The sequence below is a fragment of the Echinops telfairi genome, unplaced genomic scaffold, assembly GCF_000313985.2.
Source record: "Echinops telfairi isolate 266 unplaced genomic scaffold, ASM31398v2 ScPeMD7_7356;HRSCAF=8355, whole genome shotgun sequence".
In the NCBI taxonomy this organism is placed as follows: Eukaryota; Metazoa; Chordata; class Mammalia; order Afrosoricida; family Tenrecidae; genus Echinops; species Echinops telfairi.
In genome coordinates this window covers 3,655,807-3,666,893 of record NW_022111256.1, presented here as the reverse complement: position 1 = coordinate 3,666,893, position 11,087 = coordinate 3,655,807, and the positions used below count along the sequence as shown (strand labels likewise).

Genomic DNA, 11,087 nt, shown 5'->3' with positions numbered 1-11,087 from the left:
CAAACAAAAAAGCCACTGACATACAAAATTTAAAAGAAGAGAGAAAATGAAAGGTGGTCACACAATGATGGTTTTTGTTCTTTGGTGTCTGCTACCTGTTCCCTTCAACACCTCGTGTTCACACAGGCTCGTGTGCTTCTTCTCTGTGGACTTTGTTGTTTCCAAGCTAGATGGCTGCTTGTTTGCCTACAAGCTTTTAAGACCCCAGACGTTCAGCACATTTTTAATGCAGTTTTTGTGGTAAAATTAGGTGCTTTGGCTGACACTTGGGTTGGCTTATGCTCAAATATATACGGTAGTCCATTTAGGATTCTGCTGTTATATGCAACTATGTTTACAGTTGTTACCTATTCTTGAAGAAATGACATTTTTATCATTCTGAAATTTCCTTCTTTTTATCTGATAACATTGCTTTGGTTCCAACACTACTTTGTCTAGCAGGTTCTTGAAAGGTTAAACATAGAGTTATGATCTGCCCCAGCAATTCTCTTCCTCATGTATGGCCAAGAGAAGTAAGTAAAGAGGCATATAAGAAAACTTACACGTAAATACTCCCAGAAACATTATTCAGAATTACCAAGCAATCCAAATACCTATCAAATGACCCAAAAGGCCAAGATGCAGCATATTCATTCAATGGAACATAGTTTGATCATCGGAAGAAATGAAGCACTAATACATTATAACATACATAACCTTGAAAACCTTATCCTAGGTGAAAGGCCATCACAAAAGACCTGATGTTGTGATTTCAGTTGGATGACATATTCAGAATAGACATCTCTCGAAATGGAATGTACATAAGTGGTCCCCTAAAGCTGGGGCTTTGGGTGGTTGTAGGGAAATGGGGAATGATGCTAATGTAGTAGTTCTCAACCTATGGGCCGTGACCCCTTTGGGGGTTGAACGACTCTTTCACAGGGGTTGCCTAATATATCCTGCATATAAGATATTTACATTACGATTCATAACAATAGCAAAATTACAGTGATGAGGTAGCAACAAAAATAATTTTATGGTTGTGGGGTCACCACATGAGGAACTGTATTAAAGAGTCAAGGTATTAGGAAGGTTGAGAACCACTGCTCTAATGGTTATGAGTGTCATAGAAATGTTCTAAACTTAGACAGTATTGCACAACTATGATTATTATGAAAAAAAGCATCAACTGAACTGTGATAAAAACGTTTGACTTATACACTTTTAAAATGTGCACTTTGATTGCATTTGAATTAGATCTCAATAAAGATGTTAGAAAAACGGTCAAGCAGTGTCTAGCTTAGACCAAGCACTTAATACATGTGGATTAAAACTTGGGCATAAATGTGTGTGTCAAGCAGAACCCCCTAGAGAGTTTGTACGGTCTCTGTAGAGGTGAAGTAGCGTTTTGTCAAGGAAGACAGCAGCAGGAAGAGCAGGGAAAGGATGGTGTCAATGACACAGAGAGGCACTGGCGGGGAGGCCAATTTGTGAAGGGGGGGAATGGAACCCAGTAGAAATGGCCATGGATTTGATTGATCGAAATCGGTTTTATCTCTGTAGCAGCTCCCTTGCTACTTCAATAAACAACTGAGAGCGTTGGCCTCCTGAACGGACTTGGGGTGCCAATAGATGGACTGATATACTATAGCGTTATACATAGGAAAGGGGAAGATTAGACAGTTCCCTTTAAGTGATAAAATAATAAACACATGGCTATACATAATGATCTCTTATAGGTGTCTTCAAAAGATGTATTCTTCTGAACTCCCGTCGCTCAGTGTCATTCTCATATTCATGGATGAGGCGCTGTCCATTATACAACGGGCCATCACCAGCATCATCAACCGGACCCCTGCTAGAGTTTTGAAAGAAATCATCTTGGTGGATGATTTCAGCTCAAATGGTGAGAAACCATTTATCAACTGTGCTCGTATGGAAAGGCATTTTGGTTCCAGATTTAGGACACCTTAGGTTACTGTATACTTGCCAAACAACTCTTCAGAAACATAGAGCGTGGGTCATGATTTCAATTGCCCAGAAGAGGAAAGACACAAATCATGTGGCATGTCCAAGTCACTTGGTGAGTCAGTGTTGGAGCTGGGAGTCAGGACCAGGACTGTGTGGGTCCAAAGTCGCCTTTTGCATGCATCCTGAGCAAGGACTGAGGGGTTAAGTGGGGTCCATAAGAAGATTCCAGATACCAAGAAAGGAGTTGGAAATTCTTCCTATGAGGAAAAGATCAATCTCTGTAGGCCATTAAGCCTGGAGAAAGAGGATTTGGGGTGTTGAGGGTCTTCATGTTGGCAATGCCTCTTGTTTAGAGCATAAGGGCTCCGGGCCCTTGGGTAGCCCACCTAATGAGGGAACATGAGAAAGTGGGAAAGGGTGGACCTTGGTCACACCTTGAGTTTATAATTCCAGTTCTCCTACTTTTGTAAGCTCTGTGACAATTGGCAAATGAATTTCCCCATTCCTCAGTTTTATTGTCTGTAAAACATGAATGTTGATATTAATGATGATTGTCTCATGGGCCTATACCCGTCCAGTATCATAGCTTTAAGAATGGATTCCAGCTCATAGCACCCCCGTGTGTTACAGAATAGCATGGGACTGTGCTTCATAGGGTGTTCATGGCCATAACTTCAAACTACCAACCTTTTAATTGATTGCTGAGTTTGTAACTGCTTGAAGCACCCAGGGGGTGTCGTAAGAAGTAAATGAACTAACTAGCTCTGTTTGTTCTAAGCAACTTAAATGTATTAGCTGTCTTAATCCTCACAACACTATGGAAGGAGCCACTTTAATTTTTTTTAACACATTTCACAGATTCAAATATTTGTGGTATGTACTGGTCAAGGAGCTTGTTTAACATCCCACAGATGGTAAATGACATATATGAAATGTGACCGTGTAGTTCATATTCCATTGATCTAGCTCTAACTACTCTGCTACACTGATAGAAAATGAGGATTATGAATAGCATTTGGCACCAGGTAACCTATCAGAAACTGTCAGCCATCAATTTTATTAATTTTGGAAACCAAACAGACTAGGATGAAGTCATACAACTAGAGATTTCAGGTGGCCATCAGGAAGAACTTCCTGACAGTCAGGGCTCTGAAGCTCGACAGAGGTATGCTCCTCAGAGAGAGAGAGAGAGAGAGAGAGAGAGAAATGTCAGATTCCTAGAGTAAAATTCCACGGAAAACCCAAGACACTGTGGTGGTTGACTGCATTCATTTGTGGAGCTGCTGACTGACAGCAGGTTGTGCAGTTGTTTTTGTAAGCAAGAAATAGCAGCTTGATTAGAAAAGGCTTTTCCTGGACATCTGAAGTCACCCTGACTCTATTCTTTGGCCCTTTGAGATGATATCCGGCAAATTGGCCCAACTCCTTGGGCCTCAGCGTCTCGTGGGAGAGATGGGCAGTTCTCTGGGGATTTTTATTTTTCTGGTTTGTGTGTGTGTTGGGGAGAACTCAACAAAACTATACTTTCGCATTCCAGAGAAGGCAATTAAGAGTTGATTCAAGACTTCTCCCCTGGAACAAGAAAAGGAAAAGATACAGGCTTTTGAACATAAGGTAGACAAATAAAAAGAGGGCAATCACAGTTCTCTATTGTTTCAAAGTGTGCTCCTATCTGGTCACATGTCACTTTCCCATGTCTGCTTTCCAGAGAGAAAACTTCTTTTTGGGTAGGCACAGAAAGATAGCTAACCAGGCTTTGACTAGCGTTACAGGGAAACACCAGATAGATTGGACCCATGTGACATAGATAAAAAATCTGCTTCTTGTTAAACCAAGGAAAACAACCGGTCATCTCTATCATGCTGTAAGACGTCTACTCTCTCCTGTAGGGTCACGATGAGTTGGAATGGACTCACAGCCAATGAGTTTTCTTGCTTGCTTTTTTTGTTGCTTGTGTGGCCTGGCTAGCAAGTCACTCAACCACTCTGAGTCTCATTTCCTCATCCATAAAGTGTGAGTCGGAACGCTGCCCGACTCATGGGATCATTCTGTGGATCAAATCATGCTTGGAGCTTGGCTTTCAATAAATACTCGCTAGTGATATTAATCCTTGTTCACCTTGGTATCATTTGAAATCCACCACAATCTGAGATGGTTGTGAGATTCCTTTAACCTTTCTGTCCCTGGAGGTCACCCTCCATTAGCAATCAGGTCACGTGTTTCCGGTAGGAACAAACCTAATCTAAGCTCTTCAAAATTCTTTTAGCGTATGACTCGGTATCCTGTATTTTCTCCTCAGCTGACGCAACAACTTCTCCACAATTGCCTATTTAGTTTTCACCCTGTTCTAGGCTCTGTACAGTGAAGAAGAGAGCAGAGATTTCTGGTAAAATGAGACATACCTATAAAAACCAACTCCGTACATGAAGAATGGGATTTAAATTTGAAGTTAGCTGTCAGTAAGTGCAAGGAAACTTGGAGAGGGGGCTGGAAGGAGCCAGGAAGGCTTCCTAGGGGGAAAAAAGGGCTGGGCTTGAGGCTCGCAGGCTTGATGAGTTGGTTCGGACGCCTAACGACCTTGTGCACAACAGAAGGAAACACTGCCTAATCCTGCTCCCTCTTCACGAAGGTTGTTAGGTTGGAGCCCATTGTTGCAGCCACTGTGTTAATTAATCTTGTTGATTCATCGTCCTCTGTTTCTCTGCCCTCTACTGTACTCAGCATGGTGTCCTGCTCCAGGGACCGATATCTCCTGACAACGTGGCCAAAGGACTGGAGCTGAAGTCCTCTGGCTCTACTTCTTCCAAGACAGATTTGTGTGTCCTTCGGCAGTCCATGGTACTTTCAGTATTCTTTCCCAGCCTCATCATTCAAATGTATTGATTCTTCTTTGGCCTTCTTTATTGCCTTTCAAAGTTCACTTGCATATGATGAGGCAATGAAAATTCCATGATGTGGGTCATGTGGACCTTAGTCCTCAAAGCAATCACAGTGCTTGTTCAACACTTTAAAGAGGTCTTATGCAGCAGGCTTACTCCACGCCACGTGCACGAGCCTTGAATTTGCACCCAAGCAAGGTGAAATCCTTGACAACTTCAAGGATTGGTAGTATATGAAAATACGTACCATGCAAGGGATGACCTCAGTGGGGAGGACTATAGGGAGTGGAGAGAAACTAGGGAAACAAAGATGCAGAAGATGTGAACAAAGCAACCCCCTGAGCCAACCAGCCTGGAGCAGAGACTTTGGGGAGGGGACCAAGGAGGGAGCAAGGCTAGGAGGGAACATATGTTGACTTCAGAAGCGGCATTGTCATCGACGGGCCTTCGTTCTTGTGCTGGCCTGTTGCATCACCGCATGCCCTCGGGTCAATCTCAGTTCACAGCAACTCTGTGCTGACAGCACCATTGCTTCTCTCGGGGTTTCTTGGCTATCATCGCTGCAGGAACAGAGCACCAGGTCTTTCCTCTGCAGAGCTGGTAGGTGGGCTAGAAGAACAGCCTTCCTTTGCTTATACAGCTGAGGGTGTAAACATGACCTCTCCAGAGCCTCTTGGTACGGGGACGCCAGAGTTACTCTGGAGACTCACTGAAGTTTGGTGTGGGATGTGCTCTGATGCAGTATCCAGCCCTCTGTCTAGGTTGAAGAGACAGAGATACCGCCCTCATCCCCAATGGGAAGTGACACCGAATTAGATGGTGATAGAGGCTAAAGTAGAGTCTAGGTAGCCAAGATCCATGGCAACGCCTACTGATTAATTCCTAAAGAAGGCCTGTGCATGGGTCGGGTCTCACAGCCTTGATTTCTCCCAGCTCACGCCCCATGGGAGCAACCAGTCTTTGGAGCCAATGCTTGTCTTAGTTACCCCAAGTATCATAGTCATTGATGGATTCCAGGTGCTGAGCTCTCCAGATCTCACAAATCTACTCTTTTTCTGAGAAAGGAACCAGCAAGAATAGCATCACCTGATTGTATAGGAGAGGAGAGAACTCGACATGCACATAGTTCTTGAGGCAATATTGCCTGGTGGTAAAAGTCAACATAAGTTCCCATCTGGGACACACCACTTCCTAGATGGGTGACTTTGGGCAAGTTTCCTAACCTTGCTGTCTCTCATTTTGCTGATCTTCTAAATAGGAATACAGTGACTCATAGCTACTACGGTTCTTTGAGAATTAAATGATATAATATTGCCAATGAGTTACTAAGAGTCATTTGGTGAGTGAATCACACTGCTTAGTTATTTGCATACAAATTGTTTATAGAGATTCGAGGAAATCATCTGGTAGGATGAGTTAAGAAACAAAGGCACAGACAAGATTTATATAAGAAAGAGAAGCGAGGGAGGGAAAAGCTGCCAATAGACTGCTAGCGGGAAATCTTGCTTGCATAATTTTGGGGATGAACTCATTAGCTAGAAGCAGGCAAAGAGATTCATCAAAGTATTCGGTTCCAATTAGCCCTGGAGTAGGTCAGCTAGGAGTATCACCGACAAAACGATGTCAGTTGTTGGTGCATTCTCCAGACGACATGGCAGGCTTTCTGTGCAATGTCTGTGAGTGTCTTTCCATCAGAACCTCTGCCTTAGGACAGGTCTGTCTTATTCATTCTCGAGAACGTGTCCATCTACATAAAGTACTTAGTACCGTGCCCGGTGCATAGGAAGCAAAGGAAAGGACACAGAAATGTCGTGTTTGAGATTTGGACTGGTCAGATTAAACCTCAGGATAGAAGGTGGAGGGGAGGTAGGTACAGGGGACATGCTATTCATGTAGTCAGCCTAAACCCTGGATGTTCTCAGCCTTTGTTGGAGGTGATCCAAGTGCATATGCCCAATAGTATGACATGATTGCATTCTATTGATCATAGCATGCAGACGTTCTATAGGCGTGTGTTTGATTGGCAGGAGAACTAAAGACCTCCTTGGATGAGAAGATTAAGTTTTACAGTCAGAAGTACCCAGGACTGCTGAAAATAATACGACACACTAAGAGACAAGGTCTTGCTCAATCTCGCAACACCGGCTGGGCAGCTGCCACGGCTGATGTGGTTGTCATCCTGGATGCTCATATTGAAGTGAACCTTGGGTGGTAAGAGATTTCTTCCTCTAGGACAGGAGAGAAATAGATTGTGTGCATTTACATTTATTGAATACAAAATGGAGTATTGTGGAAATAGGGACAGTCAACAAAAATCAGGAAAGCTGAAAGAGAAGCTCAAAAGAGACAAAAGGCTTTTAGGCAACTTGATTGGCGCAGAGAATAGTCCATCAGTAGAGAGAAAACAAAGTTGTAGGCTTGGAGGAATGAGAGTTGGATCCGGGCTCTGACTTTGCCAAATATCTTGTGACGTTGAGCAAATCGCTTCTAACTACACATGTGTGCCTTTTCTGCAAAATAAAGAGATTGCCCTTTGGTGACTCCTAAGATTTCCCCCAGCCCTGAAATAACAAGATAAATAGAGAGCTCCGTTCTCTGGAAAATATGGAGGTCGTATAACAAAGAGATATCACTTTGGAAACAGGCGCAAGAAATAACAAATTCAGGCAGTCTAGTGCAGATCCTGGCTCACAATGACCTGAGGCTGGAAGTTGGGTCTTAATCTCCAATCTCCGTTGGACTTGTGTCAGTTGCTAGCAGGCCCAGGTTGCCAAGGAAATACAGATTCTCTGGCTCTGGAGAGACCAGCTTACCACCCAGCACAGTTTAGATCAGTGGTTCTCAAACTTCCTAATGCCATGACCCTTTAAGACAGTTCCTCATGTTGTGGTGACGCCCAACCATAAAATTATTTTTATTACTACTTCATAACTGTAATTTTGCTACTATTATGAATTAGGGGACCCCTGTGGAAGGGTCGTTTGACCCCCAAAGGGGTCACGACCCACAAGTTGAGAACCACTGGTTTAGATGGAGAAAGCACTCAATATCGGGAGCAAGGCGCTTGTTGTGACTTTGTTTGCTTCTTCCTGATGTTTGCTCTCTTACGTCCGAGTCAGCCTTACACCCCACTCCTCTTCTAGGGCAGAGCCCATCTTGGCTCGAATTCAGGAAGACCGAACGGTGATTGTGTCTCCAGTGTTCGACAACATTCGCTTTGACACCTTCCATGTGCAAAAGTATTCATTGGCGACGGACGGGTTCAACTGGGAGCTGTGGTGTCGGTATGATAGCCTGCCACAGTCTTGGATTGACCTGCATGATCCTACTGCTCCAGTCAAGTAAGTGTGCAGGAGGCTCAGGGAGCATGATTAGCACCGGGGAAGGCAGAATTGCACTAAGAGTTTTTCTTATCTTTGCTGGTAGCGATGGAGGTCAATAGAAGAAGTGGATGGGGAGTCGGGGGTGCAGGATAGAGGATTAGAACCAACTGTCTTGTTCCAGATAAAGAATCACAGACAACCTGGGCTGTTTAGGGGCTTGGAAGAAGGAGAAGAAGAAATTCAAGCAAAGGAAATATGTCACATTTAAAATCCGTTTGTTGGGGAAGGCAAGACTAAGTTCACAAGCAAAGACGTGGAGATACTAAGGTGAAAGGGCGCACTGTTCATACGATTTGACAGAGTGACGGATCAGGAGAAAGGGAGGCCGTGTGTACTTAGTCTAGTTTGATGATTTAGGGAGGCTCTTAAGGATGAGAAGAGATTTAGGTAGGATTAAAAATGTTTTATTGTAGCGAAAATATCTACAACACATACAGCAACCCAAATGATATCTACATAGATAATTTAGATCCATTGATTACACTCTTCAAGTTGTACAATTATTCTTCCTGTTCTGTTCCAAATGAGTCCATCGCTATTAACATAAGCTCACTGCCTGCTAAGCAAAAATGTTCCCCCCACCCCACCCCGTCCCTTCTACCTTTGATAACCACTGATACTTTTTGGGTTTCTCTATATTTGGTTATTTCGTATGAATGAGGTTATGTGCTTTTTGTCCTTTTGAAATGGACTTATTTTGTTCAGCATGGTTTCAAAGTTCCTCTGTGATGTGATACGCATGAGGCTGAATAATAGCCTCTCGTATGTCTGCAGTACATTGTGTTTATTGTTTAGATGATTCTATCACATAGATAGGATTTTAGAGCTCAAAACACCATTGGGCTTCCCACCCCTTCCATCCATCGTAACCTGTTCTTCATAATATGGTTGGTAACTCTCTTGCCGTGTGTTCTACAGAAGTCCTTCCATCATGGGCATCCTGGCTGCTGACAGACTCTTCATGGGTGAGATCGGGGCCCTGGATGGTGGAATGCTGGTCTACGGAGGAGAGAATGTGGAATTTAGCCTGAGGGTGGGTACATTTTCTTCTCTTTATGGGGAAAAATATAAAGGGAGATCAAAGGAGGATCTTTGGAAACTTGGAGCAAGACTGAATGCTCTTGGATCAAGAGTTGGACAAATGATCATGTCTCCAGGTCATTGTACCAAGGAATAAGAGGTGTGGGGTGTCTAGAGTGGAGCTTTCTGGTAGGGGAATATATAATTTGGATTGTTTGGGTGGGAAGGGGTCGAGGTGTGGCTTAGCAGATAGTCTCCATATTTCCCCTAAGCACTCCTCGTATTTATAAAACATCACCTGGAATAAGTCAAGTCTGGGGCAGACAACGTCCTGCAAATTTTACAATGCAAAATGTTTTGTCAAAGACAACGAATACTAGGGCGGGAAGAGGGATCAGGGAACATAGACTCGTGGGCAGGACATTTGCTCCTGTAGGAATAGCTAGCACAGAAATAGACGCCACGAGGACGCCTGTGCTGCTGTGACGTCTTTGCGGTTATTGATCGGTGCTGTGAGTCCGTGCATCGTCATAGCAGCCCTGCATACAACAGAAAGAAGCACCGCCTGGTCCTGCGCTACCCTCACAGTCGATATGTTAGAGCCCATTGTTGTCAGCCCATCTCGAATATGTCGTCTAGTGTAGTACAGCATTGACATCCTTGAACCAATTCCGTTTCTGACCAACTTCCTGTGTGTCTTGGACAATGATGGCTTTACCTCTAGCTACACTGCCTTTTCTCTCCCCGTCCTGCTTTTCATATTTGCTTCTATCAGATGAACACCTGGATTTTAGTACTCTCAAGGGAGTCAGAGACCTGGTTCGTTCAGTGGTAGAATTGTCAACTTCCACAAGGGAGAGCCAGGTTCTGTTCCTGACCAGTGCTTTTCTGGACATGGAGGCTTGCATACTGCTATGACGCTGAACACATTTCAGTAGAGCGTCTAGATCAAGATGGATTAGCGGGCCAAGGCCTGGCCATCTACTTCTGAAAAAATAAACCAGTGACCCGTGAAGCCTATTGATCCCAATGCTTTAATCTGCAGCCAATCGTGGTAATGGTGCAGACTCAAGGAGCCTTCTGTCCAGCTGTGCACGGGGTCACCATGTGCTGGTGATTAACTTGACAGCTGCTAACAACAGCAAGAAGAGAATTCAAGGTGCACATTCAGATGGCTGGAGAAATTCCAAGCGAAGGTTCATGCCATACCTGTGTTTTGGTTAGTTATTGCCACAAAAATTCCAAGTAACAAATGAGTCCAAATTCGATGTCTTAAAATTATTATGTATTTTCACAGATATGCAGATCCAGCTGGTGTTGGTTGGGGAAACTCTATTCCACATATGCTTATCCTGGGGCCCAAGTGGCAAGGGCAGCAGTTACCTTGAAAATATTCTTCCCATTGTGCACTGGAGGATACACGGAAACATGTGAGGCTCCTTAGCGCCTGGACTTAGAACATTAGTTTTTATGTTCCATCTCATTGGTTAAAGAAGTCATAATCCAAAGTCAAGAAGCCAGGGGATACATTTTGTCATACATTTTGGCCAAACAGGGTGGGATGAAGAATTATGACCTATAAATTCAACCTATTGCACTCAATGAGCAACAGGTTTCATGTTATTACACTATCCCTCTCCAGAATATATTCTTCCCCCTTCTGTGCAAATCTAATTCCCAGGTAAAGAGGAGCAATGGGTAGTCTGTTCCACAGGCGGTGCTAACCATGTTTGGGCTACTGATAATTGGATTTTCGCATAGACTCTTCCTCCAGGAAGAATCCATTAGACTTCTGTATATTCTGTCTGGTGAAGACCACGTGTGCAGTTGCCATTTGTGTGGCTGGAAAAAAAGA

General features: G+C 43.8%; 1 protein-coding gene across 1 annotated transcript in view; it reads left to right on the top strand.

Moving 5' to 3' along the window:
• The window catches only part of GALNT8 (polypeptide N-acetylgalactosaminyltransferase 8), a 52,343-nt gene that overhangs the window by 21,879 nt on the left and 19,377 nt on the right, over positions 1-11,087 (top strand). Inside the window, exons 3-6 of the mRNA XM_004717389.1 lie at positions 1,719-1,885; positions 6,857-7,040; positions 7,973-8,170; positions 9,131-9,245. Coding sequence (XP_004717446.1) covers positions 1,719-1,885; positions 6,857-7,040; positions 7,973-8,170; positions 9,131-9,245 — 664 coding nt within the window. The remainder of the gene's footprint in view (positions 1-1,718; positions 1,886-6,856; positions 7,041-7,972; positions 8,171-9,130; positions 9,246-11,087) is intronic.